This window comes from Selaginella moellendorffii, unplaced genomic scaffold, assembly GCF_000143415.4.
Source record: "Selaginella moellendorffii unplaced genomic scaffold, v1.0 SELMOscaffold_150, whole genome shotgun sequence".
Taxonomy (NCBI): Eukaryota; Viridiplantae; Streptophyta; class Lycopodiopsida; order Selaginellales; family Selaginellaceae; genus Selaginella; species Selaginella moellendorffii.
In genome coordinates, this window is record NW_003314411.1 from 94,780 (window position 1) to 121,979 (window position 27,200).

The 27,200-nt window shown below is 43.6% G+C and overlaps 8 protein-coding genes across 13 annotated transcripts; 7 read left to right on the plus strand and 1 right to left on the minus strand.

Moving 5' to 3' along the window:
• Positions 1–7,561: 7,561 nt before the first annotated feature.
• On the minus strand, positions 7,562–9,814 carry LOC112343449 (pentatricopeptide repeat-containing protein At4g02750-like). Its single transcript, XM_024666921.1, has one exon. The coding sequence runs from the start codon at positions 9,812–9,814 to the stop codon at positions 7,562–7,564; it is 2,253 nt and encodes a 750-aa protein (XP_024522689.1).
• A 164-nt stretch (positions 9,815–9,978) lies between these two features.
• LOC9652846 (pentatricopeptide repeat-containing protein At2g21090) lies at positions 9,979–11,595 on the plus strand. Its single transcript, XM_024666922.1, has one exon. The coding sequence runs from the start codon at positions 9,979–9,981 to the stop codon at positions 11,593–11,595; it is 1,617 nt and encodes a 538-aa protein (XP_024522690.1).
• A 56-nt stretch (positions 11,596–11,651) lies between these two features.
• On the plus strand, positions 11,652–13,368 carry LOC9652847 (prolyl 4-hydroxylase 1). Of its 4 annotated transcripts, XM_024666891.1 has the most exons (11): positions 11,659–11,819; positions 11,872–11,991; positions 12,046–12,093; positions 12,152–12,204; positions 12,263–12,403; positions 12,477–12,551; positions 12,617–12,687; positions 12,753–12,804; positions 12,870–12,959; positions 13,026–13,118; positions 13,177–13,368. In XM_024666891.1, the coding sequence occupies exons 2-11, from the start codon at positions 11,889–11,891 to the stop codon at positions 13,282–13,284; spliced, it is 834 nt and encodes a 277-aa protein (XP_024522659.1). In that variant the 5' UTR covers positions 11,659–11,819; positions 11,872–11,888; the 3' UTR covers positions 13,285–13,368. The 4 variants fall into 4 exon arrangements, with proteins under 4 accessions (XP_024522660.1, XP_024522657.1, XP_024522658.1 ...); XM_024666892.1 differs by having other exon boundaries at positions 11,652–11,819; positions 12,152–12,199; positions 12,327–12,403; positions 12,870–13,118; XM_024666889.1 differs by having other exon boundaries at positions 11,653–11,819; positions 12,870–13,118.
• A 2,017-nt stretch (positions 13,369–15,385) lies between these two features.
• LOC9652848 (glycine-rich domain-containing protein 1) lies at positions 15,386–18,616 on the plus strand. Its single transcript, XM_024666882.1, has 10 exons — positions 15,386–15,574; positions 15,623–15,740; positions 15,812–16,066; positions 16,131–16,550; positions 16,609–17,102; positions 17,155–17,216; positions 17,267–17,391; positions 17,450–17,599; positions 17,646–17,772; positions 17,823–18,616. The coding sequence occupies exons 1-10, from the start codon at positions 15,408–15,410 to the stop codon at positions 18,428–18,430; spliced, it is 2,526 nt and encodes an 841-aa protein (XP_024522650.1). The 5' UTR covers positions 15,386–15,407; the 3' UTR covers positions 18,431–18,616.
• A 69-nt stretch (positions 18,617–18,685) lies between these two features.
• On the plus strand, positions 18,686–21,446 carry LOC9652849 (sodium/hydrogen exchanger 1). 2 transcript variants are annotated; one of them, XM_024666888.1, is made up of 14 exons: positions 18,686–19,120; positions 19,176–19,294; positions 19,351–19,448; positions 19,502–19,558; positions 19,613–19,854; positions 19,911–19,957; positions 20,009–20,075; positions 20,141–20,241; positions 20,287–20,388; positions 20,452–20,584; positions 20,636–20,698; positions 20,755–20,838; positions 20,906–21,221; positions 21,273–21,446. In XM_024666888.1, exons 1-14 carry the CDS (start codon positions 18,938–18,940, stop codon positions 21,308–21,310), a joined length of 1,650 nt encoding a protein of 549 aa, XP_024522656.1. In that variant the 5' UTR covers positions 18,686–18,937; the 3' UTR covers positions 21,311–21,446. The 2 variants fall into 2 exon arrangements, with proteins under 2 accessions (XP_024522656.1, XP_024522655.1); XM_024666887.1 differs by having other exon boundaries at positions 19,911–20,075.
• Positions 21,447–21,502: 56 nt separating this feature from the next.
• LOC9652850 (SPX domain-containing protein 5) lies at positions 21,503–22,560 on the plus strand. The gene is made up of 3 exons (XM_002993155.2): positions 21,503–21,904; positions 21,957–22,083; positions 22,138–22,560. Exons 1-3 carry the CDS (start codon positions 21,503–21,505, stop codon positions 22,467–22,469), a joined length of 861 nt encoding a protein of 286 aa, XP_002993201.2. The 3' UTR covers positions 22,470–22,560.
• Positions 22,561–22,573: 13 nt separating this feature from the next.
• On the plus strand, positions 22,574–23,423 carry LOC112343441 (calcium-binding protein CML38-like). 2 transcript variants are annotated; one of them, XM_024666893.1, is made up of 5 exons: positions 22,574–22,733; positions 22,797–22,881; positions 22,935–23,015; positions 23,072–23,219; positions 23,294–23,423. In XM_024666893.1, exons 1-5 carry the CDS (start codon positions 22,585–22,587, stop codon positions 23,335–23,337), a joined length of 507 nt encoding a protein of 168 aa, XP_024522661.1. In that variant the 5' UTR covers positions 22,574–22,584; the 3' UTR covers positions 23,338–23,423. The 2 variants fall into 2 exon arrangements, with proteins under 2 accessions (XP_024522661.1, XP_024522663.1); XM_024666895.1 differs by having other exon boundaries at positions 22,977–23,015.
• A 103-nt stretch (positions 23,424–23,526) lies between these two features.
• Positions 23,527–25,429, plus strand: LOC9652851 (ADP,ATP carrier protein). The gene is made up of 4 exons (XM_002993156.2): positions 23,527–23,679; positions 23,758–24,249; positions 24,503–24,883; positions 24,947–25,429. Exons 2-4 carry the CDS (start codon positions 23,758–23,760, stop codon positions 25,244–25,246), a joined length of 1,173 nt encoding a protein of 390 aa, XP_002993202.2. The 5' UTR covers positions 23,527–23,679; the 3' UTR covers positions 25,247–25,429.
• Positions 25,430–27,200: the final 1,771 nt, after the last annotated feature.

The following is a 27,200-nucleotide window of genomic DNA, read 5'->3' on the forward strand; positions in this document are numbered from 1 at the left end:
TGTTTCTGCTGCAACGAGCTATCAGTCATTCGTTAGATCAGCAAACGAGCATGATCCAGCAGCCTGCAGCAGCCATAGCACTAACAACATTGGGGCGACCACGAAGTAATTTATAGAAAATTAGGGTATCATCTTTATACCCCTTTTGTGGAAGAAAAAAGGGGCATCTTCCACGTTCAAGACAAGATCATAGTAGATCTTCCATTTGACAATCCAACTTTTCTACTACATTCGGGACCACACTCTGAGGGAAGGAAAATTCGGAATCCTAGAGGCTAGATCCATTGCTTGTGATGGTTTCTTGGCTAGACTCCAGATTGATTCAACATCAAATCAGCACTAGTTAGTTTTGCATGCATCTGGGATTTCCATGAGCTGCCTGGATGTTGAGGGGGATGGTGTGATCTTAGATTGGCATCCAGAACTTGGTTTAAGGTCCAAACTTTGAAGGAACAGTTTCAAAAGTTTTGTGCTTTTTCATCCAGCCAACAGAAACCAAAAGCAATGGTAGCTCTAGTGGGAAGAGTGTCCTTGATGCTCACACAGTGGCAATTTTGCATAAATTCTCCCAAGATCCTAACAAAGACCTGTGGAAAGCATCAAATTATTCTTGTCATTGCTCGGTATGACACAACAACAAGTAGTAGATCTTGCTTCTCTAATGAAGCTCTTTCTAATGCAATTCAAAGTGCTAGAAAGAAAACACAATGTCATGGCCAAACTTGATTTCTTGAGACAACAGCTGAATGAATCACTTCATGAGTTCAATTAGTGTTTCCAAACATAAATTTGCAAATGCAATGACTGGAATAGATTCCATGAGCCTTTAAGTTGTCTGTGCATATGTCGATGCACTTCACCTCGACTTTGCTTGTAAAATTCATTGAAAGGAGCTGGTCATTGTAGAACTTGCAATTAGTGAGGCCGAAGAATAAGGGCATAAATGTCTGACTGAAAAATTGATATTTGCTACTCTCAAGCACGATCCCATACCAATTCATTCCTTGCTGGCAACTTCAATAGATATTCCACTTGTCCTGCCAAGTTGTACAATAGGAGTTCTATCTCCTCCTATGCTCCCAACATATAAAATGGGAAGTTACTTTTGACCACGGGGGCAAGAAAGAGGAAACAATACAGCCTATTGTATAGTCTTTCCTTCTATATACACTCCTCAAGCACCATGGCAATCTGCTTGTTTGCTCCTTCTATGCCACCTTGGCAACCATTGGGAGCTCAACCTTTTCACCAGCAGCTATCAATGTCTTATTTCTACTCTCGCACACTTGAACACATGGAAGAGTGGTGCTTTATGAAACAACTTGTTGCTCAAACTTGTAGATTTGTTTAGTGACAATGAACCTAAGGACTTGCTTTCATCAGGGGTTCTCATTGCCATATGTACTCAATGCACCAATGCAAATGAAACTTTTCAACAACTATAACCAGATTGCAACTCTAAATGTTCAATCCAACCACTTTAACATCTGATGGTGTTGTGCTGTATTCTCTCTTCAATAACTTCAAGTCCCTGAAATCAATGATTTTCATAGCTCAAATTATTTAAATAACTCCCTGACTGCTTGATGAACTTTCAACAGCTATTCCTTGGATTATGACAAGATCTACAATAAACTATAAAACATGTGATGGATCCTAGAATACATGTGGTGGTTAATGGCAAAGTCATTCCCAATACTAACACCAATCCGGCCATCACATATCTGCTAAAAATTGAAATTTGCTATTTCTACAAAAACCTACTTAATCCTAAAAACCTTTGCTCAATCTCAAATTTTAAGTCAGTAGGGACTTAATCATAGATATCTATAATGTTCTAGTGGTTGAGCTTCCATAAGAAGGCTGAAACAAAACTCAGTCATACTCCCTACTCTTAGGATGCAAGGAGTGAAGTTTGTGGCACTTATAAAATGATCAACCACTAACTTCAATTTCTTCTTTGATGTTGCTTTAACAATTTAATCTCTAGGATATTATCCTATATGAATTTCATGCAGTCATGGATGCTTTAGCAAAGTAGGGTTTTAAATGCTAGTTACTTTAGACACTATCAAAGAAATAATGTTGTCCTCATCTAATAAAGTATCATTTGTCAATATTCTTCAGATTTATGTGGATGTCCTTTAAAAATACAAAAGAAAAAATAATGAAGCACAAAAAATTTATGGAGTGAGTTTAAAGCTCTCGCTAGCTTGACTTAAATCATATTTTGCAGAAAGGTCCAACCTACTTAGACTTGAGATGTTATATGAAAGGGACTCAGGTGTCAAATAGCGGCAAATTGACCTCAATCATTTTGATGTTAAGGGGTGAATTTTTTATTCCATTTGCGCTCCTTTTGAGTTTGCTATTATTTAGATCAATGCGCATGACTTGAGCATTCCAGGATGATATCATGATAATAACATATGGAAAATGCAGGCTCCACAATGATGACTTGCTAGACTTGATCTTTCAGGTATTCTAAAGTATATGCCTTCCGGAACATGACCAAGGGATGTATACTCTGATCCACCTTTATGGCTTGGCAAAAGAGCATTGGACTTAATGATTAGTGTAATATAAACAATTAATTGTTAATAGTCTATATAAAGTGTTAGATTGTAAATTTATCAATTATATATAATTTTTAATGATAATTTATTTGGTTATAAGAATGACATACATATAAAGGTTAGTAATTTTATAAAGTATTTTGATTTTAATATACATCATAACAATACAAATGTTACTAGCAAAACCAAATGCTTTTAATCTCAACTCCCTAGATTTATTTATTTATTGTATAACCCTAGAAAAATAAGTTATCTTCAACTTTTTAGTGGTTCTAGAAGCTTTTTTGTTGCAACTACCAATAATGATCGTTATGTGCTATCACTATAACAAGATAAAATATGATAAATTTCATAATATAAAGATTAACAGCAAAAGTAAAAGGTAAGAAACTGATGAAGACAATAATAAGTTTTCAAGCTTTAAACAATATAGTGTGCAGGGGCATGAACCAACAAGGGTTGTTGTCCACCGGGGCACTTTTTTCTATCTAAATGTAAAGTTACAAAAAAACTATAAAGATTAAGCTTTATATAGGCTTAGAGTGTGTAATTATTTTTAGCTGTAGTGCTTTATATAGTAAACAATAAGAAAATATTATTATTTTTGCATTCACTAAAATCCCATCCCTATGAATATTCTATTTAAGTTTCATTTCTTAGGTTTATATTTTATTCATCTTGGTTTCTTAGCATGTGAGTAAAAAGAAACAAGTGGTCTATAAAGAATTTCAATAAAATTCTTATAAAAATCATAGAATCACAATAGATATAAGATTAAAGTATAAAGATGGGAAAAAAAGAATCCTCAAACTTCCTCCTTAACAAAAATGTTTTGCAATGATTTTTTCTAAATAAGAAGTTACTTGGAGTTATTACAAGTTGTGAGTATGTTCCAACCATCATTTCACTAGAGAATGTAGCACAAATAATATTGGAACAACAGTAAACATGTCAACAAAGGCATAAAGAGGTCAAGAATTCCCCCACTACTTTTAGAGCATAACACATAATATCATGAGTAATAGAGATGAACATCACCAAATGGTCAATTGTTGATAAGGAACAAAGGGGAAAGGATAAGACTACATCAACAAAATAATGACATTAGGAGATAAGTTGTCAAAACACAAAATCATTCTTTTAAAATGTTACAAGAGTATTAATAATTTTTAGGTTGAATGAATGATTGCAAATTAATTGTGTAGGTCTTAGTTTGGATTAAGTGATTGCAAATATACATCACTACTCAAGTATAAATGATATCTTTGGCGATTCTGGAAATTAAAAGGATGAAAATGCAATTGCAATGGTCATTTAGATGGTAGGACAATTATTATACAAGCATCCAAAAATGATAGTTGAGTAGAATTTAATAGAACAAGTTTGTAACAAGTATGGGATTAAAAGATGTAACACTTACTATGGTTTTGGCTATATTACTTCCAATTGTCCAAATTCAAAAGGTGAAAAGAATTGATTTTAAATATGATGATCATTGATATTAATAACAATGATGAAGAATTAAATAGTAATTTTGTATTATTGAACTCATCCTTGATATTTGTAAATTATATTCAGTTTGGAAAATGCAAATACTTGAATTAGCTTCTTGATAGTGATGCCACTTATCACATGACATCAGATCATTTATTTTTCCAACATATAGATTATAGGTAAGTACAACTAGTGGTGAAACATTGAGAATAACAACTTCTGGAATGATTTTTCTTCTTGGTCTACAATGTTAGATAATTAATGTTTTTTTTTGTCCCAAAGTTTTCTAGACACCTTTTTTCCATTTCTAAACTTGTAAAGGATGGGGTTTATGCATACGTAGGTAATAATTAGATGATTAAACAACAATAAATTTTATTTATAGACACATATATATTGTTCAAGATATTCCAAAAATGGACTTTTTTTTCTTCCTCTAATCTTATAAATTTGACAAATTGAATTTATAACTTTAGCATCAAGCTATCAATGGGTCAAAGGCACTTTCACATGGCATAACATCTTTGAAAGGATCAAATACAAACATATGAGGATTATCCAAGATGAAGATAAAGCCACTTCTAAAATAGTCATAATAAGAGGGATTTCAATTTTAAATTTCATTTATATTGATATTTAGGGAACTTCTTTGCATAAATCTTTGAATGAAGTTTGTTACTTCTTACTAATAGTGGATGACTTTAGTCACATCATTATGGTTTCTTTCCTTAAACAGAAATCAGATGCACCGAAAACATTCCACAATTGGATCTAGACAATAGAAAAAAAACTTGATTGATTAATATATATGCTTAGAGTAGATGATGGTTGGGAACTTCTCTTAGCAAAATTCTAAATTATCCTAGCTTCACGAAGAATTTCACTCTACCAAACATGGCTAAAACAGAATTGTGGAGAGGAAAATGCTCATAGTTCTTGATGCATCCCATGTGATGTTAAAGCCATACACATTCGCACATTTTTCTAGGCCAAAGCTGTGAACACAACTGTTCATATCCACATTCTTCCCACCAAGGCAACTTTGAATAAGACACCAAAGGAACTCTAGATTGGTAATAAGCCTACACTTTCACTTTTATGGGTGTTTGGTTATATTGGATACTTATATGTCTCAAGTGAAGAATATAGAACAAAGTGGCAAGATTGCTCCATGAGATGTATTATGCTCTATTACAGTGATACTATCAAAGGCATGTGGATTTCAAATAGAAAAAGGTTTTAATATGCTCTTCAAAGAAATGATTCCAGCATATTCAGTTTCCTCAACAAAGCAAAATCACCAACTCTAATTATATTTCACCTTAAATCTAACCACATAGCTTTATGGATGCAATGAATTTCCTAGTACAAAAACATCACTATCACCTTATACACTGCCACTTCCTTTAGAACCTTCACTAAAAATCCCACCACTACTGCTGGAGGATACACACTTGGACAACTCTATTATTGAAGGTAATTTACAAATTGGTTTTGAGATCGTGAATGCAGAAAGTACACCAGTTTCTAAAGATACTCCCGAGTGACAAAATGAACTTGACAGTGATAGCACAACTCTAGATCCCACACCTCGACATTCAACATGAGCATAGAAGCCTATACAAGCAATTCTATATTCTCATGCATATGCAGCATAGGTACAACGTTTTCATTAGTAGGCCACAATAAGAGTCAAATACACTACTCAGTTAAAGAACAATTCTGGGATAGTTCTTCCCAAACAAATAGTTGTGCCATGCAAATAGGTACATAAATTAGAGACAGACGAGATAGAAAGGTATAAAACACATCTGGTAGCTAAAGGATACAAACAATATGTAGAGATTGACTACAATGAGATTTTCTCACCTGTAGTCAAGATGTTTTCTATATGCAATTGCTAATCACTTGAATCTGGGCTTAGAGCAGATGGTTGTGAAGAATGCCTTTTTAAATGGAGAGCTTGAACAACTGGTGTACATGCATACCACCGGGTTTTGAAGTACGAGGAAAAAAACACTATATGTGCGAACTTAAGAGATCCATCTACAGACTTAAGCAATCTCCCAAGATATGGTACAATACATTGAATAAATTCTTTTCGATGCTTGGTTTTTCCAGCACAGAAGTAGATTAAAACCTCTACCATTACATTCATGATTCTTTTCTAATTCTGGTCTGTGTCTATGTTAGTGGCAGGGAAGACAGAAAATTTAGCATGGCTTAAGGCACAATTATCTCAGAAATTAAGGATGAAACTTGGGTAAGCTTTCATTCTGCCTTGCCACAAAATAACTACGTGTTCGTCAACATATATATATTGTAAACTTTATGAAAAAGTATCAATGGTTTTTTACATAGCACAATGCTCCTACAGTTGCACTATAATGCTACAAACTATCAAGAGCAGATGCTTCATATTCTGAATTGGAAAAGCAGGAGATGGCAATGCTATCATACCAGAAAGTAATTGGAGCACTCAAATATTTAGCCACAGCAAGCTGTCGTGACATAGCAGCGGTAGTCTATCAAGTATGCCAATTCATGCAAGATCCAGGGAAGCATCATTGGGATGCGGTGGAGTGTATCTTCAACGATGTGAAGAAAACAGCAACACTCTAAATTGGGTACAAGAGAAAACATCTGAAGAAATTGGATCAGGAGGTGTGATACCTCATGGGATGGTGGATGCAGATCTGGCATCAGATCTTTTGTATGGTGTGCAACTTATAGAAGATAAATTTGGCATGGATCATCCTAATCTCGGAGACATGCTGAACACAATGGGGATTGCCAACTTGCTTCCGAGCAATTTGAGTGAGCAGAGGCGGTGCTGGACATCCAAGCACAGAAAAGGCAACTCGGAACATGATCACTGCATACTACTTGCTCAACTGGTAAAACTTTGTCTTGGTTTTGTCTTTCTGTAGCTTGAAACTCGCTCTTTGCAGGGACGAATGCGAGATGGAGATTCTGGAAGGACAGCCGGACACAGGACCCAACGAAAGTGGTTTTACGGCGTTGTATGATTTAATGTTTCCCTGGCTGATCCTTGCCGTTGTCCTCCTGAGATGAAACCACGGATTTCCAAGGAGATTATCAAAAGTTTATGAATTTAAATTCACTTAGTAACATTCTTGTCAAGAACTACTAGTAACTATAGGCAAGTTTCTTGCTGTTTATGGATTCTTGGCGGCATAGTTTGCTCGCTTTGATGCCCAACACCAGATTCATTTGACGGCCAGTTTTGAGCCTCTGGTGTGTTTTCTACCCAGCACACCCAAGCAAATCAATCAAGCAACTGCCCTATTCCTCGTTGACTGCATTGCTAGGAGAAGGGGATAACGTACTTTCTCTAGACATTATGAAGTTAGGCAATGATCGATTTGTTTCCTATTTGGGCCTTATGATATTTGGATTACAATTTATTCCTCATGTCCAGAACTCATGGGAAAGAGGATTGAGAGAAGCACACAAGATTTTGTCAAGAACTACTTAATAACACTATAGGCGAGTTTCTTGCTGTTTGAGAGAAGCACATATGGCGCAGAGGTCTCGGGCTCCAGTTTCACCACATGCTTGGCAGCATCGTTTGCTCCCTTTGCATCGCAATGCCCCAACACCGACGTCCAGTCTTGAGCCTCCGGAACATATGGCATGTTTTGTATAAGATCACGGGCATCCCCCAAATGCCCGGCACGCCCAAGCAAATCAATCAAGCAACTATACTGCTGCTTGGAGGCCTTCCGTCCTTGATCGATCTCCAAAAAGTTGAAGTACTTGCATCCTTCCTGGAGGCTCCCAACGTGACTCCGGCCTAGCAACAGGCAAGTGAAGGATACCTCATCGGGCTTCACTCCCTCGAGCTGCATTGCCTGGAACAGGTCCAAGGACGTTCCACGCTGTGCCTGCATTGTCAGCATGGTGTTCCACGTAATCACGTCACGGCGTGGCATCTCACGAAACGTTTTCCAGGCTAGCTGCGGATGCCCGTATTGGGCATATGCCACCAGCATGGCGTTCCATGCCGATGTGTTAACTCTTGGCATGCTCAAGAACAACTGCAATGCTTCCTCTAGCTGGCCAGATTGGGCATAAGCTCCTAGCATTGCTGTCGTTGCGATTTCGTCTTTGTTTGGGGTGTCCTGATACAGACTTCTTGCTATTTCAAAATGACCTTTAGCGGCATAAGCTGCAAACAAAACTGTCCAGGAGATTGTGTCTCGGTTAGGCATAAGGTGAAACACAAAGTTTGTAGTTTCTAAATCAGAGATCTGGGCGTAAGAGTACAAAAGTACGTTCCAGGCGATTTGATCGTGCTCTGGCATTGAATCAAACACAGCTTTAGCTCGTAAGAGATCCCCGACGATAGCAAATCCCGTTAGCATTTCGGTACCAGATACCACGTCTTTGGATGGCATTGAGCTGAACAGATGCATAACCTCGTCGAGGTTCCTTCCAGTGGAAGAATAGACAGCCAACATAGAATTCAGCGAGAAGAGATTCACATCCTGCATTTTCTTGAAGAAAGCCTCGGCCATTTCCGGATCGCCACTCTTTGCCAAGCCGTTGAGCATCAGATTCCAGGAAACCATGTCCAACACGGGCATTTGCTCGAAGAATCCCACCGCTTGATCCAAATTCCCAGACTTTGCGAGCGCCGACAAGAGAGTGTTGTACGAAACAAGGTCTCTCTCCGCCATGGCATCAAACAAGCTCCTCGCCTTGTGGATGTAGTTATTCCTGGCATATGCCGACAGCAGAGTATTCCAGGACACAAGGTCTCGCCTTGGAATCCCATCGAAGATCCTCTTGGCATCTTCCACGAACCCATTGTCCGTGCACGCGGCAAGGATGGCGTTCCACGATAGCGTGTCCCATTCGGGCATATTCCCGAACACGAGTCTTGCCTGGTCTAGATTCCCAGAGTTCCCGTACGCCGCGAGGATGCCGTCCCACGAGAGAAGGTCCACGTACGACATCGTGTCGTACAGGGTCTTTGCTTTGGCAGCATCGCCGTGCCGGCCGTACACCGACAGCATTGTGTTGCAGGTGACAAGATCTTTGTCGGGGATCTTGTCGAAGAGGACGGTCGCCTCGTGTACGTGCCCCCTCTGGGCATATGCTGTTAGCATCGAGTTCCATGATACGAGGCTCCAGTAGGGCATCGAATGGAACAAATCTCTAGCTTTTTCAAGATGTCCGTTTTGCGCATACGCAGCTAACAGGGCATTCCATGACACGAGATCCTTTTGGGGCATTTGATCAAACACAAGCTTTGTTGTGTGAATATCCCCAGATTGGGCATATGCCGTGAATAAGGCTGTCCACGAGATGATATCCCGTTGCGGCATTTTGTCAAATAAGACCTTTGCTTCTTGGGCCAAGCCGTCTCTGGAATATGCCGAGAGCATTGCGTTCCATGAGACGTAGTCTTTAGTCGGCATCTGGTCGAAGATTCGCCTGGCCTGTGTGATATGCCCGCGTTGGGCATACGCTCCAAGCATGAGATTCCAGGAGAAGCTGTCCTTGGTGGGCATGGTGTTAAAGATGTGACTTGCGCTGTCGAGGCAGCCGAGCCTTCCAAACATCTGGACGAGCATGTTTGAGACGAGGAGCCATTCCTTGGGGGAGAGCCTGCGCTGGTAAGCACGGGAGACAATGTGGGCGTGAGCATTGTGAGCATCTGGCAATGTCTTGGAGGACTTGATTCTATGTATACAATCCGAAAGCTCCAATGGCATTTGTATGCATTTGAAACTCCCGAGCCCTGACCACGTTTGAGCTCTCGAGCTGAAAAAGTCAATCCATGTCAACTCCGTCAATGGAATGTGTCAATGTAATGTGTCAAAATGAGAGTCAATAAAAGTCTTTAAAGACTGTGTTGGACTTTCGTCATCGCTCTCTCATGAGCGAAATTAATCACTTTCTGACGCTTTCTTCTCCCCATTCGATTTCTTCCGCCAGACTAGACCAAGATCACCATCCGTTGTGTGACCGCGATTGCGATCCTCCTCCACAAGACAAGTTCTCGCGTGAGGATCTCCAGGAACTTCTAAGTAGAAAGGATCCAGCCATCTACACTCACCTCCTCCAACAATGTGGCAGCGCGAAGGCTCTCAGCGCAGGGAGATTGATCCACTCCCACATCGCCAGCAGCGGCAAGCTCGCCCTCACGCGCCTCGCAAACCACGTCATGATCATGTATAGACAGTGCGGGGAACTGGAAGAAACTCTCACCATCTTCAACGATCTGAAAACAAAGAACGTTTACTCATGGAACATCATGCTGGGCGCCTTCGCCGACAAGCTCCAGATCCATCACGCAAAGAAAATCTTCGACCAAATGCCCGAGCGGAGCATCGTGTCGTGGAACTCTATGCTCGCGGCATATGCCCAGGCGGGGCATCTGTCCGCGGCGCGCGGTATCTTCCGTGCCATGCCGCGGCACGACGTGGTGACGTGGAATGCGCTGGCCTCGGGCTACCGCGACGCCGGCGAGCCGCGCGGCGCTGTCGAGGTCTACTTGACCATGCTGCTCGACGGGGCGTGCCGCCCGGACCGCGTGAGCTTCATTGGCGCGCTGGACGCGTGCGGGAGAGCGGGGAATATCCTCTGCGGCGAGAGCATCCACGCCAACGCCGTGGAGGCGGGCTTCGCATTGGCGGTCAGCGTGTGTACCGCGGCGGTGGACATGTACGGCAAATGCCGCCGCGCGGACCGTGCCACAGCGGTGTTTGACGCGGCTCCGTACAAGAGCCCCATCTTGTGGACGGCCATGCTGGCGGCACACGCCGCCGCCGGTGACGTGGATGCCGCGCGGTATCTCTTCGACGGCATGCCGTACGAGAGGAGCGTGGTGCCATGGACCGCCATGATGGCCGGCTACTCGCAAAACGGCCATGGCCTCGACGCACTGCGGCTCTTCCGTACGATGGACCTGGAGGGCGTGGCGCCCAACCGGGTAACATTCATCACTGTGCTAGATGCTTGTTCGTTGGTCCCGGCATTTACCCCGGGTAGAATCGTCCATGGTGAAATCCTCAACCGGGGCATCCCACTTGACGTGGTGCTGGGGACGTCGCTAGTGGGGATGTATGCCCAGTGTGGGCATCTGGAGTACGCGAGGGATCTCTTCGATTCGCTTCCCGTCAGGAGCTTGATCTCGTGGAACTGTATGATCTCGGGCTATGCGCGGGGCGGCCACGCCGATCAATGCCTCGATCTCCTCCAATCGATGCAAATCGAGAGCGCTGCGTCGCCCTGCCGATCGACCATCATCAGCATTCTGTTCGCTTGCAGCCACGGCGGGGCGCTGGATCGAGGGCTGGAGCTGTGGCGATCGATGGAGATGGACCTGGCGATCGATCGAGAGTTTGATCACTACGTGAGCCTGCTAGATCTGCTCTGCCGGTCGGGGAAGATGGAGTTTGCCCGAGACGTGTTGGAAGGGATGCCCTACGAGCCCGACTCCATCGCATGGACCACATTCCTCGGCTCTTCTAGCATCAACAGTGGCGATTGACGGAATTTGGCGGCTGGGAAGTTGGCGGCCAGTCCTCCACGTGGCACTATCTTGTGCGTTGGAGATGTCTTGGGATTCCCGTGGTAGAATGGCGAGCGAGTTAAACGAGCAATGGCCGCAGGGTTTAATCAATTTGTCCGTCCGTGGAGTAGCAGCTCGATGCTACAGCCGATTTTGGTTTGATTTGTGGAATCGAAGAAACAGGCGCTGGGATCGCTCGATCTGTAAGTTCATCAATCTTTTCATCGTTTGATCACGGAATCTTTCTCCGTGTAGAAAGAGGCCGCGATTAAATGGTCGAAATGCAGTCGCTTAAGGGCAATGCGATGAAGCCCAAGGGAAGGACGAAGTTTTTCTCGGTTTTGCTGGGCATCTTGTTTGTGGCGATGGGGCTTGGTAAGAATCATACAGGCTTTCTCTCTGCAAAAACAAAACCTTTTGCTGTTGCAGCCGCGTTTTCCCAGCTCCTCTTTCTCGGGAGAATTGATGATCCTGGCAGTACGTACTCTCATCCGTGGTTCTCTCCGTGTGATCAGTTTTCTCTACTTGTGCTTAGGTGATTCGCGCTGGAAGGATGACAAAGAAGCTAGATTGCTTCGCATAGGTCTCGTGAGTTTCTTTATCCAAGATCAGAGTTCTATGGTTTCTAACTTTGTTTCCTCCATAGGTGAAACCCGAAGTCCTAAACTGGTCTCCCAGAATCATTTTGCTACACAAGTTTTTGAGCGCAGAGGAATGCGATTACTTGATAGCCATTGCCGGGCCGAGGTTGGCGAAGTCCACAGTCGTAGACACAAGCACAGGCAAGGCAAGGCATGTCTAAACTCGAAAAGTAAAACACTCCCTTTTGCATGAAAGCTTATACTAGTTTTATGGAGCAGGGAATCGAGAGCAAGGTCCGGACGAGTACAGGAATGTTTCTAAGCAACTATGACAGACGTTATCCCATGATTCAGGTCTGCTCTTTGAGATCACAAAGACGCTGTCATGGTCTTCTCGTTCTGGTTCTTTGTGTTTCCAGGCAATAGAGCGTCGTATTGCTGTTTACTCCATGATCCCTGTGGAGAATGGTGAACTCCTCCAAGTTTTGCGGTAATTTCAATCTTTCGAGTGTTTGAAAGTCATTTTTCTTTCTGAGTCGATTTTTGTCCTCGCAGGTATGAGCCGAATCAATACTACAAGCCTCATCACGACTATTTCTCAGATCAGGTTGCTTTTAGCTTAGATTTTATTTTATTTTATTTTATTTTATTTCTCATACTTCTTCGTGCCAGTTTAATCTAAAACGAGGAGGCCAGCGCGTGGCAACGGTTCTCATGTATCTCAGCGACGTCGAGGAGGGAGGAGAGACCATATTTCCATCGGTACAGTGTCTACTTCTCAAAATGCTCTACATGTATTCATTCCTATCAATCTTTTTGTTTCCAAAGGTTGGGGATGGCGAGTGCGAATGCGGCGGCGAGCTTAGAAAAGGATTGTGCGTGAAGCCAAGGAAAGGCGATGCCATCCTATTCTGGAGCGCTGTAAGTAGTGTTGCTTGTCAAAGGATTTTCTTGAAAGGCTTTTGATTGGTTTTTCCAGGCTCTTGATGGAAATGTCGATAGCAACAGTCTCCATGGAGGCTGTAGTGTTTTGCGAGGAGAGAAATGGTCCGCCACAAAGTGGCTGAGACAATCAAGATTCAGCTAAAACCTCTAGCACAAGTTTTGTTGTGAACACTGTAAATACATATTCATACATACATAAAAATCTTAATTACTCTTGATATTAAAAGTTTAGCGGACGAGCATGGCAGTGACATTAATAGATAATAAGCACAGCTAAACCCTAAAAAACATGTATGTACGTATGAAATATCACAATCCAAGCCAATGCAATATATAATAGGCACTCCAAAAAACATGAATGTATGAAAGGTATGGACTATAGGAAGATTATGTTATGGCCATTATTATTATTATCCAAGTCAGAGAACTGGCCATTATCTAAACTTTAGGTTGTCCCACCACTAAAGATGCCTAATAAAGAGTGATTAAGTATTCATTGAGTTTAAGAAAAATTGAAAATTCTTCCTCATCCTGTTAAGCATATATGTAAGACATTTATTCCAATTAAGTTTAGGCTTTTATTTATAACAATCATAATTCATATACAAAATCTATGACGAAATTTTATAATTAATGCTATATAAAGTGGAGTGTAACATTTTCATACTTACTTAAGGAAAAATTTTACAATGCTAAATTCAAAATAATTTACTTTAGTTTTAATTACTATATATAGAATTAATTTATAAAATTTATTTAGAATATTTAAATAATTCTTTTTAAAACTCTAAATTTGTAAATAATTATTTTTTAACTATTTATTAAAACCTTCTATGAAGTTTATATTTTCAAAATAAATTTATTTATTATTAAAGACTTTTTATTTTTATTTTTAAAATTTAAAGTGTCACAAATATTAACTATAAATAAATAAGTAATATTTTAAAAGTAATAGTCACATGACAAGACCACAACCAAAAGCTATAACAATTAGTTAATATGATAATGCTTAATTGGGCAATAATTGAACCTCAAACAACATAAGTAAACCCTAATTTAATAAACACAAAAATTTTCTAAATGTTAGACTTTTATGTCAAAATATTTTAGATTTTTTTTATATCTTTTATTTGTATATAGAGAATTATCTTAAGTTGCTAAAATATTTTAGCACATAGTTACATAGTCACATAATTACACATAATTACATAGTCACATAACAAATAATCACATAGTTACTATATCCATTTAATAGCAAAGTGATATTTTAAAATTTATTTGTAAAATATGATTTTACAGTATAAAATGAAATATTTTAACCACTAAGTATAGAAATAAAATGAGTTAATATGTGTGACTAATACAATTAAAGTTTTTATTATTTGGGCAAAATTATTCTTATTATTAAAAAATAATAGTTAAAATTATTAAAATGAAAACAATCCTTTATTTCTTGGACTTTAAAATGCCTTTTATATTTATATTTTTCCAATTCTCATATCATTTATTTATAATTATTTATGAAACCATTTATTTAAATATTTAAGATCGAGATTATAAAGTTAATAGAATAACTAGAATTAGTTGATGATCTTCATGTAAAATAATGAAATGACTTTATAAGGAGAGAATAAATAAAAAATAAAAAACACTTTTATATTTTAATAATGAATTTATTATTTGAGAAGAGTACAAGATCACACATGCTAAACGAAGAAGTAAGGTGAGCTGTTGAAAATGTCCCCAGGCTTAGCTATAATGTTTATGCATATGCCAATTTATAATACAAATTTTTAAATTAATCATGAATATTTGAAAAATATATAATAAACAAAGAAATTTAAATTTAAAAAATAATGTTTAAAATTAATGATAGGTTTTTAAGAAATGATGACAGAAAAAGAAAACTAACACTCTTAAATAGTTTTTTTTCATTGTCAACAAAATTGATAAATGATGACTTTGTAAATGGTATCAAGAAAGGAGATATTTTATAATCTTCAAACAATATCCATTGCAATTAAAACTTGTTACATTTTTTGTCCATAATCTCATATGCCATATCCAATACCTTTACTTGACTAACTTAGATGATGGATAGCCTCAAATTGCTTGAACAAGTCATGAACATGAGAAGGAAAAGAACAATCCGCAGCTTTTATATCACTTCACTATACATCACTATATCGTACGTACTATGGAAGTACGATCAAGGAGTAGTACAAGGTGTGAGCATATATTCCCCTTCTCTTCTAGGGATTTGTTATGATGGCGGAGAGCGAGGCCCAGCGGTCGGCATGGGAGAGCGCTCAGCGCTTGAAAATCAGCGTGGATCTCGTCGACGCTGCCAAGGAGGAGCTGGAGTTCCTGGCGCTCGTCGATCGGATCCCGCGGCTCTACGAGGGAGAAGCCCTGAACCAAGCGATCCACAGGTAAAATCTCTTCGATGATTGCGGTAGGTATCGACGATCGCTGGCCAGGTACACGAGCTTTTGGCTTCCCTTTGCTGCCGCCTATGATCAGAACGATGGCGCAAAGCTTCCGCTGGTGCCGCCCTTGGATTGTGCATGGGTTTGGCATTGCCACAGGCTCAGCCCGGTAAGATGTTTACTTTGTTTCCCGTTTCTTAGTCTCTTTCCAATTTTCGTCAATGCGACGAGCCTTTCTAGGTGCGATATGCGCAAGATTGCAAGGCTTTGTTTGGGAAGATCGTGGATGCTCCTTTGGCTTCACCGCAGAGCAAGGATGCGGCAACCATTGAGACACAGAAACTCTGGAGTGCCAGATTTCCGGACGAGCCTTTCAACTTGGACGTGAACTATAAGAGTAGTCATTCTTCATCAATTCCGGAGGAAGAAGGCCGCAAAAAGCTTGCTCAGTACCTCGAAGGCGCTGTCTCTAGGCAAAAATCTTTCTATTATCAGGTGAGAGTTATAAGTTTTCTCCACTTTCGGTGCTTACATATTTATTTTATTTTTTTGGACGCAGGTCTCTCAGGCCCACTATTTGGAAGAGAGCTTCCTGAAAGCGGCAGAACAAAGATACAAAGGGTTTTTGTATCTGATGACGCTGGGTTCGACCTTCTTCGTCCCCACTTACGACGTCGACGTAATGTGGCACGCTCACCAGCGAAGCCCGGCTGCTTATCATCAGGACTTGATCAGGATTTTGGGTACAGTGCTGGATCACGATGATACCGACAGTGACAGAACAAAAGGGAGGAAGCTAGACAACGGGTTTACAAAGACTCGAGATATCTGGGAGAAGACTTACGGCTTTCCTTACGAAAAAGCCGGTTGCATGTACCGAGGGGATCAACCATCCGTGCTGCCGAAACCGACTGGATCAGTGAACAGGCCTTTACCATCACTCGATCAAGCGTTCCTGACGGCAAGAAAAACTTTGCAGGTCAGTAGTAGCCTCTTTTTCGTGAGCAATTTTGGTATTAACAGCAAGAAATAAGCAGGTTCGTCTGGCTGTTCTTTCTGCTCGGAACGTTCCTGCGGAGAAGTCTTCATCGACGTTTGTGAGCTTGTCAACCTTCGCGAACTTCTTAACTCAGACACCGGAAGTAGCAACAGCATCTCCAAATCCTCAATGGGATAAGCTCTGGCAGCTCGAGTGCGATGCTGCCGCTGGTGGTCTTGTTCTGGAGCTCCGGCAACGCAGGAAGGGTTTCCTGGGGTTGTCCAAGGGATCAAAGCTTCTTGGCGCGCTGACAATCACTTGGAAGATGATCCTCGAGACGTCAACTCTCTCGCTCCACGGCTGGTTCCCGCTGTTTACTCCCGATGGCGTGACTACGGATAAGGTGCCGTCTCTTCGCGTGGAAGTATCAGTGACGCCTCCTGTTCGCGCTCCGTATGTCATGAAAGTTACCAAGCCTGAACTGCGTGGCGAAAAACACCTGGCTAAAGTCCTCGACCATACAAACAAGGATGTCTTCCATGCGCACACAAGGTACGCGTTTGATATTAAAACTTGAACGTGTGCTAAGTATCTTATGTTACAGTTTCTCTTCCGGTGTGAGATCAATTACGGTGGCTGCCACACACAATGCAGGCCATAAACTAGGTAGATTCTTAAGTGACGAGGCTTCAAACAGTGCTAATACTTTTGGACAGTGTTGTTGGCGGTCGCTGAAACTCCAAACTTGTGGCAATGGTCTTTGGACGGTGATTGCACCATTGTCATAGGAAGGAATGCGGAATATGAAGTACATTTTGGAGCTTGTGGTGACGGCTGTCCGGTACTTTATATCGACATCTTTATCTCTTTTCCATAAACTAATCTTTGGATTGATCCAGGTGACGCTTTTAGCTGGAAGAAAACTTCAGTTCGCATTGGCAGGAACTAAAGACGTCAACGAAGGCTTTGTGACATTAACTCGCTATCTTCCCGAAGCTCCAAATGGAAAGGCGACTGCGCTCTTCAACTGGAAGACTGGCTACATGGAGGTAATTGATAATTCATTCCTTGCTCACATTCAGAAACCTCATGCAGGTCACGGTCGAAGAAAACACGATGTTGGTAGCGGCATTGCTGTGTGCCACAGCCACTTCAATGGCTTGTTTGTCCCTAGGCAATCAGAAGCCAGTAACGAAATCTCTAACTAGCAGAAGCTATCGAGGTAAAACGCGAAAGTTGTCTAGCTTCCCAGTTTCACATTGTTTTCATCAGAGTCCCGCGGGTTTGGCCTTTTCGGCCGGCACCAGCGTTCCAAACTATCCGCCTGTGACATCTTTCTTCCCGAGGCCGTCATCTTAGCCAGTGCCGGATGTGGGGGTGGCTGCAATGGGAACTGCGGAGGTAAAACAGGATCAGGATCACCACACCATCCTAAAGGAGGAGCTTGTGGATCCGGGTGTGGAGGTGCCGGTGGCTGTGGATCATCGCTTCCAAAAGCCGGTGCTCATGACTCCAAAGGAGGAGCTTGTGGATCTGGCTGTGGAGGTGGCGGTGGCTGCGGTGGTGGCTGTGGATCATCACTTCCAAAGGATGACTCCAAGGGAGGAGCTTGTGGATCCGGGTGTGGAGGCGGCGGTGGCTGCGGTGGTGGCTGTGGATCATCACTTCCAAAGGATGACTCCAAGGGAGGAGCTTGTGGATCCGGATGTGGAGGTGGCGGTGGCTGCGGTGGTGGCTGTGGATCATCACTTTCAAACGCCGGAGCTCATGACTCCAAAGGAGGAGCTTGTGGATCCGGCTGCGGTGGTGGCTGTGGATCCTCAGTTTTCAAAGCCCAGGATCACAACATCGTTGGATCTTCGATTCCGAATGGATCATGATCAACACATTCAAATGCAAACTGGCTCTAGTGGACGAAGCTGTAAATTTCTCGCTACCGTACGAGGATGTTCTTACTTTAGCGTTGCTACCGTACATGGGTTGCTTTTGTGAATAGAATCCTTTCCGATGATTTCTAACATATATAAAATATCAGCCAGTCGTTTTGTCCTGGCGCGCTGCGATCACGTCTATCTGGCCGTCTATTCAAATTTCTGAGATCTCTTAAGTGGCACGATCCGGGCCGTCGGAATGGACGGTCTGGGTTTGCTCTTATTCTAGCCCGTGAAGCGCTTGCGTTTTGGCGCAGCTGGAGGTGGGAGACGACGTAGCCGAGCACGCTAGGTTTGGATCGATTCGATCGCGCTCTCAGGTTCCCGGAGGCGCTGGGGCTCGGGGATTCGCGATCGCGATCGCGATCCGGATGCGGAGGTTTATGCTAGGGCTTGAAGAATCGCGCAGGCGCATCGCAATCCAGGCGCTGGATCCATAGAATTGTGGCAATTCCCATGGCGGATTACGTCGGCCCTTTGCACTCGTGGCTGATTAAGAATGGGCTCGGGGAGTCGGTGAACCACACCTTGGTGGTGTCCATCTCGCTCTTCGTGACGCTGATCTGCGCGTGTATTGTCCTTGGGCATCTGTTGGAGGAGGTGAAATGGGCGAGCGAGTCTATCGTTTCCCTTATCCTGGTACACGAAACGATTGCTTTTAGCTACCGAATTGCTCTAACTTTGTTCTTTCCAGGGTGTGGGGACTGGATTTATCGTCCTCATTATCAGTGGTGGGAAAAATTCTCACATACTCCAGTTCAACGAAGAGCTCTTTTTTATTTACTTGCTGCCACCAATCATCTTCAATGCAGGGTAACTACTCGGTAACTTTTTTTCCATTCTTACAGCTTGTTCGTTGTGAATTCTAGATTCCAAGTCAAGAAGAAACACTTTTTCCGTAACTTTGCTTCGATCATGTTGTACGGTGCCGCCGGAGTGTTCATCTCTTTTGTCATAATCTCGTTTGGTGAGTCGTCTAATGTCCAAAACGAATTGCCCTGTTGATATTTTGTTTTCCAGGTTGTAGATATATCTTTCCACATTTGGGACTTCATTTAGCTCCAAGGAGCTATCTTGGTAAAGTCTTTGATTCGGACCTTCAGCCTGGCTTAACTTTGCTTTTGGGTTTAGCACTTGGAACAATCTTTTCCGCCACAGATACCGTCTGTACACTGCAGGTTTTGAGTCAAGATGAAACTCCTTTGTTGTATAGTCTGGTCTTCGGGGAAGGAGTTGTGAATGACGCTACCTCAGTTGTTCTCTTTAGAACGATTCAAAAGCTTGGCACGGCAAGCATCAACGGGCTCACAGCGCTTGGGATGTTTGCTGATTTTATCTACCTTTTCTTGAGCAGCACAGTGCTGGGAGTTGCTGTAAGTGACTGTGACCCCGTAACTATGTGACTTTGACAGTCATTTCTTATTTCCAGGCAGGACTGCTAAGCGCGTATATTATCAAAACGCTATACTTCGGCAGGTATGCTTTCCAGTTCAAGTTTTTTAAGCTTTGTGATGAACTCTTTCGCAGGCACTCGACCGACAGAGAAATTGCAATCATGACTTTGATGGCATATCTTTCCTACATGATTGCCGAGGTGATAGTTTTTTTCTGTATAGAGAGGTAGCATTTCTTCTTGTTCTCATGCGTATGCCATTCCAGCTGTTCTACCTGAGTGGGATCCTCACAGTCTTCTTTTGTGGCATTGTTATGTCACATTATACATGGCACAACGTCACGGAGAGCTCAAGAATCACAACCAAGTACAGTGACAAATCTGTATCTTATGTTTTAACTTATTCCTGCAGGCACACCTTTGCAACTATGTCCTTCATCGCTGAGACATTTATCTTTTTATACGTTGGAATGGACGCACTGGACCTGGAGAAATGGAGGCTGGCAGATAAGAGGTGGGGGAAAAAAATGGTTTTTTGTTTTCTTTCGTCTTTTCTAAACTACTGCTGACCAAATAGACAATCATTTTCGATATTCGGCGTTGTCATAGCCTTGGTTTTGGTTAGCCGAGCCGCATTTGTGTTTCCTTTGTCTGCTGTGGCCAACTTTTTCACCCGATCTGAGGCTGGGAAGATTACAATCAGACAGCAGGTAGTATCACGTTGGGTCGGTTTTGACAAATTCATGCGTTGTGTCTTGTAGGTGATCATTTGGTGGGCGGGTTTGATACGGGGAGCGGTCTCAATAGCATTGGCTTTCAACGAGGCAAGTCTCACGATTGTTTCACAAATCTCTCGTTTAATCGTGGTGCCTCCTCACAGTTTACAAGAGCCGGAAGCACTATTTTCCCCGACAATGCCACCCTTATCACTAGCACGATTATTGCTGTCCTCTTCAGCACAGTGGTAAGCACACACTTATTTTTCTTCTTTTTTTATGCTTTCTCTGAGCTTGCGAGTGGAACCTTGCCAGGTGTTTGGAATGATAACGAAGCCATTGATCGGGTGGCTGCTGCCTCCACACATGAGACGTCCGGCAGTGGATTCAGAGCCGTCGTCCCCGAAAGAAGCAAACATCGATCACACTGTGGATGCGAACTTGGAGCTTCCCCTCCTGACCGAGAGGCTCCAGAATCTAAGGAATGGAGTTGCGCGGAGGAGCAGCTTGCGAATGCTGCTCGAGGCTCCAACCTCGACAATCCATCGCATGTGGAGATCATTCGACGATGCTTACATGCGTCCGATGTTTGGAGGCCGTGGCTTCGTCCCAATCCTTCCGGGCTCACCAGGTTCTTCTTGAAACTTCTTCTTCAACAGGTTTATTCTCGAAAGCTTTTCAGGTCCCTCTAAAACGCTGACGTTGGCAGGTTCTTCTTAAACTTCTTTCTTTCTCCGAGGATCGAGAAATCCATCGCTTTACTTGATTCTTTTCTAGGAGCACGCCGCACAGAGAGATTAAAGTTTTGTATGTAATTTTGTACTGCGAGAATGTAAAGATGCGTTTTGGAAAGGTGGATATTCGCCCAAAGTGCATTCGCATTTTCGAATGTTGGATATTCCAAAAGCGGAGATGCGAGGGAAAGTAATTGGAAAGACCGCCCGCGGCCGTGGCGAGGCCATGGCCGCTGGATGCAAGCAATCGGACGGTGAGAGAGAGCTTAATAGGCTCTGGAAGAACATTAGGAGCCCACCCACCATGAAATTTGGAAAGGCCCTTCGGCGCGTGATCGATCAGACGTTTCCGGCATGGCAGGAATTTTTCATTGCGTACAAGGATCTCAAGCAGCAGCTCAATCGCATCGCAGCAATCCGGCAGCAAATGCCCAATCCAGCAGAAATGCCGGCGAGATCGATCATCGCCCCCGCCGAGACCGCGGAAGAGATGCGCTTCGTCACGCTCCTATATCGCGAAATCTCCAAGCTCAATGCCTTCTTCAGCGAGGAGGAGGAGGAATTCGTGATCCGGTTCCAGGTAGTAGGTCTTGCGCGGTTTCTTTAGATCGAAATCTTTTCTCGCTGCGCAGGATCTGCGAGAGAGGGCAGTGGAGAATCACGCTAGCCGCGGCGGCTTGCTCCGGATCTGGCGAGATCTCGTGTGCCTCCATGGCGAGATGATCTTGCTCGAGAACTACAGCTCCATCAATTGCCTGGGTATGGATGAGCTTTCGCTTGGCAGTGGATGATTTTGACGGAATTCCTGGCCAGGGCTGGTGAAGATCGTGAAGAAGCACGACAAGCTGAGCAGCAGCGTGGCGCTCCTCCGCCTCCCATTCGTGCGGAGGCTATTGCGGCAGCCATTCTTCCAGACGGAGCAGCTGTTCGTGCTCATCGCCGAGTGCGAGCGGATCTTGCGCGCGCTGGAGAGATCGCTGCGATCCGTGGCGGCTGATGGACACGACGAGGAGGGATTCGACGGGGACGATGGAGACGACCAAAGCGGCAGGATTGTGAGGAGCACCGTGGCGGCACTGGGGACGATCCAGCATTTGCGCAACGGGAGCTCCACGTATGGTCCTTCTTCCCTACGTTACGACTGAAGAACCCTAAAAACAGAGCAAATGTAAAAAAAGAAGTAAGCCTTTAAAACAGGAATATCTTACGAATATAGGGCTAGTTCTCTACCATTTTTTTGAAGATTTAGGGTTGTTCACGATGCTACGCCTTGTTCGTGGCGTGGCGCCGCTGCGGCCGCCGCCCCCTTTGATTCTCTCACGGAGGCTTCTGTTCGATGATCTTCCGGAGCGCGACAAGAACGAGTACGAGCTGCGGAGCCTTGCATTTGTGCGGCAGGAGCGGCAAATGTGAGTGATTTTGCTGCGAATATCTTCGAAATTTCTATCTCTGCTTGTTTGTTGCGTAGGCAGATTCCGGGAGGAGATGTTTGAGAGGGCGTGTCAGCGATTCGAGATGAACCGGTTCCGCCTCGCGGATTCGACGCTGAGATCTGTGGTATGCGAAACAAGTTTTTGGTCGTTCTCTCAGAGTTTTTCGAGTTTCTCTAGAACTGGGGGAACGATAACGCAATGAGAATAGCTTTCTCGCAGATCGACAGCAATAACGATGGCTATATCACTCCATCGGAGGTCTGGTTTTCAAAGTGTTTTGGTTTCGCAAAGTCGATCGAGCTCTCTATGCACAGCTTGCGAGATATCTATCAAAATGGGGAGCCAATCTTGACAAACAAGACATGGAGAAGATGGTCAAATTCGCGGACAGAGACAAAGACGGCAAAGTTTCGTTCCGAGAGTTCTCCAAGATGATCCGCGGAGAATTTGATTCACCCCTCGGTAAGCCATTGTCTCATTTCCTCTCGGAAGCGATAAAAAATCTTCGATCCAATTCCTCCATTTTGTTTTTGCAGGAAGAATTCCTCGCGCGAGAAGCAAAAGCAAAGATGGAAGCTGAGAAACAACATAATCCAAAGCTCTAGAAAGCGATTAGATTATATCGGTGATTATTATAAGACATAAGCCTAACGAATTTACCCGGAACTACCGCACCATGGTCAAGACCGACGGCCGGGATGCAATCCCAGTCCGCTAAAAGAGGTGGCTATCCTATCAACGGTGGGACGGCCCGGTAAGCCATCTGACGGTCACGATTGCGCCACCGCGGGGTTAAGATGGTCCTTTTTTCCTCCTTTCATACTTCCATTTAGCCCGAGTGAACCCTTTGCTCGGCAAGGGTTTTGCAGATCTCCGCTGTTCTTCCTAGGATTGGCGTCTAGGCGCCACGAATCGGCGCGAGGTAAGCTCATTGGCGCCGAGATAGATGATATTTCGACTAGATCTGGATCGCATCGACTCACAATCCCCGCTCTTGCAGATGGAAGATCGTCGAGTTCTACCGACAGTGTCACAAAAGCTGATTGGCGGCCCCTCGCCATTCGGCTATGGCAGGACTGCCGATAGGATCTATGGATCTTACGCCACGTCCTCGTATCTGGGAGCCGCCAGGTCGAGGTACGTCTCGGAGCTCACGGGGGGCCTGAGGGGATTCTCGGCGGCGGGGGCGGCGACGAACATCGCTGCTCCATCGCCGGTTTTCGTTCCAGCGCCTGCCGAGAGGGGGAAGAGCGCATTCCTGATAGATTTCATGATGGGTGGAGTGTCAGCCGCGGTGTCCAAGACCGCCGCCGCTCCAATCGAGCGCGTGAAGCTTCTGATCCAGAACCAGGACGAGATGCTCAAGCAGGGACGTCTCCAGGAGCCTTACAAGGGTATTGGCGACTGTTTCAAGCGGACGATTAGCCAAGAAGGGTTTGGGTCTCTGTGGAGAGGAAACATGGCAAACGTGATCCGATATTTCCCGACCCAGGTTAGTCTCTTCTTTCCTTTGTGGCTTGCCTTTGTGTTGTGATTGGGTTTTCCATGTCTCTACGTCGTTTGTTCTGTAGCTAATCAAGGCCTGCTGTCAAAGTTATGTTTTTCCTGGAGCTTTTCTGGCATTGGATGATTTCTTTACTTGTGTTTACTTGTTTTTATTGCTGACAGAAGTGTGAGTTTTGGTTTTCAAATCATCGCGGTGTTCTGGATGGATTTGTGTTCTAAAACGTGTTCTTTTTTCGCAGGCCTTGAACTTCGCCTTCAAGGACTACTTCAAGAGAGTGTTCAACTTCAAGAAGGACAAGGATGGCTACTGGGTGTGGTTCGCCGGGAACCTGGCGTCCGGGGGTGCCGCCGGTGCAACCTCGCTGCTGTTCGTCTACTCGCTGGACTACGCGCGAACTCGGCTGGCCAACGACGCCAAGGCCGCAAAGAAGGCCGGCGTGGCTGGAGAGCGCCAGTTCAATGGCCTGCTCGATGTCTACAAGAAGACCATGGCCACGGACGGCATCGGCGGACTCTACCGTGGTTTCACCATCTCGTGCGTGGGTATCATTGTCTACAGGGGCCTCTACTTTGGAATGTACGACTCGCTCAAGCCGGTGCTTCTCACTGGATCTCTGGAGGTAAACTCTTCTTGGCGCTTTGGTTTTGACCGAGGCTAACTGGTGTGTGATCTCCTGTTCCAGGGCAACTTCCTTGCGAGCTTTTTTCTAGGTTGGGGGATCACGACTGGAGCTGGACTGGCTTCATACCCCATTGACACAGTGCGGCGTAGGATGATGATGACTTCGGGCCAGGCAGTGAAGTACAACGGATCGATGGATTGCTTCAAGCAGATTATCAAGAACGAGGGAACCAAGTCGCTGTTCAAGGGCGCGGGGGCCAACATCTTGCGAGCGGTGGCGGGTGCCGGAGTGTTGTCGGGCTACGACCAGATGCAACTCATCTTCTTTGGCAAGACTTACGGATCCGGGGGTGGAGGCTAAGAAGGAAAAGGAGCGGAGAGCGCGCCGATGATGACGATGAAGAAAGCTCATTCCGTTCTTTTTCTCCTTTTTTATTTTTTTGCGCCTTTTGGAAGAGACTCTCTAAAAAAACTTTGTTGTAGCTTATATTTTTTCAGGCTGTTTTGAATAACTGTTGGGCACTGAAAGGTCCTGGAATGAGTTTACAAAGTTTTTGGGGGTGAGAATTGGATTTTACAAGTTCCAAGATTGTGGCATGCTTTACAAGATCAATTCACTACCTGATTTTTCATCTCTAATCTTTGTTGTTTGTTCGCCACAACATAGTACACCTGTTCGCTCGTTAGCACACGGAAGTTGAAAGGCCAGGGGCCCCTCCGCAAGGATCAGATATACTAAGAACGACAACAAGCTCAATGATCCTCGATAAGCCAACCTACTCAGACAAGTTCTTCTTTAAAATAATTAATTTTTTATTTAATTATAATCCGGGACAAAACGTTACTAATTCTCGTAGTGGTGGTGGAGATTGGTACCAGTAGATTGGTGGCGGTGGCAGAGGTGGGGAGTTGTGTGGCGGTGGTGGAGACTCGTATTTATACCGAAACGGAGGCGGAGACTCATATTTATACGGTGGTAACGGAGGCGGAGATGGAAATTTGTACTCGTACGGTGGTGGAGATTTCTCACATTTTGGTGGTGGTGGTGGAGATTTGCACTCGTATGGAGGTGGTGGTGGTGGAGATTTCTCAAATTTTGGTGGTGGTCGTGGAGATTTGTACTCGTATGGAGGTGGAGACTTCTCGCATTTTGGTGGTGGTGGTGGTGGTGGTGGGGATTTGTAGCAGTAAGGAGGTGCATTAGGAGGGCATAAACGATTTGGAAACCACCAGGGCCTTCTCAGCCATGGCCTCCAACAGAAGAAATCGATCGTGCTCTTGGGAATTCCAAAGCCAAAGTTCTTGGCATCCCCCCTGCATTTCGATCCAAAACCTCCTGAAATCCATCAGACCTGACAGCAGAAACCAGGAGAAGCAGCAAAAGCATGCTGCATGACTTGAAGAAATTCATCTCACTCTCAAGAGCAAGCCCATGATCACTGGAAAGAGAGACCTTTTCTTGTGATACTACAAAAATTTCCAGGTTCTAGTATTAACCCACTGCTTTCAAATAGTAATGCTTTAGAAATTGATGGCTCTAAAATCTTGTTTTTGATTTTATTATATTTCAATTAGCGATGTTAGTATTTATAACAATAATAATCATAAAAGAAACAAGGATGAAAATGAAATTCAAGAAAGAAAAACTGCAGGAATATTCTTATATGAGACTTTGATAAACATTGATAATCATTAGGAAGCTCAATTTTACATAACTCGAAGTATCTCTTCATCGTTTCTTTGGCAAGAATCCCAGTAGAAGAAACAATGAGAGAGCACAAGCAATTGTTGCCTAGAACATTTATCGCTTTGCACTTCACAATATTAAGTACCATTTTATTATCGTTGGTCTGCCATCTCTTTTGTAGTGAATTTTGGAGTGGTATTTTAGCTTTATAAAAAGCTCAAGAGATTGGATTTTGGCAACAGTGGCTAGGGTGTGCTGCTGTGAGAGAGTGAAGAGATTCAGCATTCCAAGCATTGTCTCCCAACTCTTGCGGCAGTGCTGATATGCAAATCTCTGGCCAGCATTGCCAGGGATGAGGGTTTATTCCAGGTGTGACTCCAAAAATTTGTTATGCGTTGCATATAGCAATGTTTGGTTTTTTATAATATTAATAATTTATCTAATTGATCAACATGTAATTCAAGCTAGAACAAAAGTAAGTTTGAATGAGTTTTTGTGGGCATGAAGATAAGCCACATTTTTCTTCAGCCATCATATGTGAATGAAATTTAGTGATGTAGAAAGTTCCAAGTTTGCATTTGACTCGTTACTTCGTAATAAACTCTTGGAATAATTATGTATCTAAATA

Bases quoted from the DNA above. Each gene is read 5' to 3' on its own strand.
- LOC9652850 (XM_002993155.2), top strand. From the start codon at position 21,503: ATGCGAGGGAAAGTAATTGGAAAGACCGCCCGCGGCCGTGGCGAGGCC. The intron at 21,905-21,956 runs GTAGTAGGTCTT...CTCGCTGCGCAG, and splicing joins AATTCGTGATCCGGTTCCAG to GATCTGCGAGAGAGGGCAGT. The intron at 22,084-22,137 runs GTATGGATGAGC...ATTCCTGGCCAG, and splicing joins CAGCTCCATCAATTGCCTGG to GGCTGGTGAAGATCGTGAAG.
- LOC112343449 (XM_024666921.1), bottom strand. From the start codon at position 9,814: ATGCCATTGGAGCTTTCGGATTGTATACATAGAATCAAGTCCTCCAAG.
- LOC9652849 (XM_024666887.1), top strand. From the start codon at position 18,938: ATGGCGGATTACGTCGGCCCTTTGCACTCGTGGCTGATTAAGAATGGG. The intron at 19,449-19,501 runs GTGAGTCGTCTA...TTTGTTTTCCAG, and splicing joins TTTTGTCATAATCTCGTTTG to GTTGTAGATATATCTTTCCA. The intron at 20,839-20,905 runs GTAAGCACACAC...GAACCTTGCCAG, and splicing joins CTGTCCTCTTCAGCACAGTG to GTGTTTGGAATGATAACGAA.
- LOC9652851 (XM_002993156.2), top strand. From the start codon at position 23,758: ATGGAAGATCGTCGAGTTCTACCGACAGTGTCACAAAAGCTGATTGGC. The intron at 24,250-24,502 runs GTTAGTCTCTTC...CTTTTTTCGCAG, and splicing joins TCCGATATTTCCCGACCCAG to GCCTTGAACTTCGCCTTCAA. The intron at 24,884-24,946 runs GTAAACTCTTCT...CTCCTGTTCCAG, and splicing joins TTCTCACTGGATCTCTGGAG to GGCAACTTCCTTGCGAGCTT.
- LOC112343441 (XM_024666893.1), top strand. From the start codon at position 22,585: ATGCTACGCCTTGTTCGTGGCGTGGCGCCGCTGCGGCCGCCGCCCCCT. The intron at 22,882-22,934 runs GTATGCGAAACA...GAGTTTCTCTAG, and splicing joins ATTCGACGCTGAGATCTGTG to AACTGGGGGAACGATAACGC. The intron at 23,220-23,293 runs GTAAGCCATTGT...TTGTTTTTGCAG, and splicing joins AGAATTTGATTCACCCCTCG to GAAGAATTCCTCGCGCGAGA.
- LOC9652847 (XM_024666889.1), top strand. From the start codon at position 11,889: ATGGTCGAAATGCAGTCGCTTAAGGGCAATGCGATGAAGCCCAAGGGA. The intron at 11,992-12,045 runs GTAAGAATCATA...TTGCTGTTGCAG, and splicing joins GTTTGTGGCGATGGGGCTTG to CCGCGTTTTCCCAGCTCCTC. The intron at 12,688-12,752 runs GTAATTTCAATC...TTGTCCTCGCAG, and splicing joins GAACTCCTCCAAGTTTTGCG to GTATGAGCCGAATCAATACT.
- LOC9652848 (XM_024666882.1), top strand. From the start codon at position 15,408: ATGATGGCGGAGAGCGAGGCCCAGCGGTCGGCATGGGAGAGCGCTCAG. The intron at 16,551-16,608 runs GTCAGTAGTAGC...AGAAATAAGCAG, and splicing joins CGGCAAGAAAAACTTTGCAG to GTTCGTCTGGCTGTTCTTTC. The intron at 17,773-17,822 runs GTAAAACGCGAA...TGTTTTCATCAG, and splicing joins AACTAGCAGAAGCTATCGAG to AGTCCCGCGGGTTTGGCCTT.
- LOC9652846 (XM_024666922.1), top strand. From the start codon at position 9,979: ATGAGCGAAATTAATCACTTTCTGACGCTTTCTTCTCCCCATTCGATT.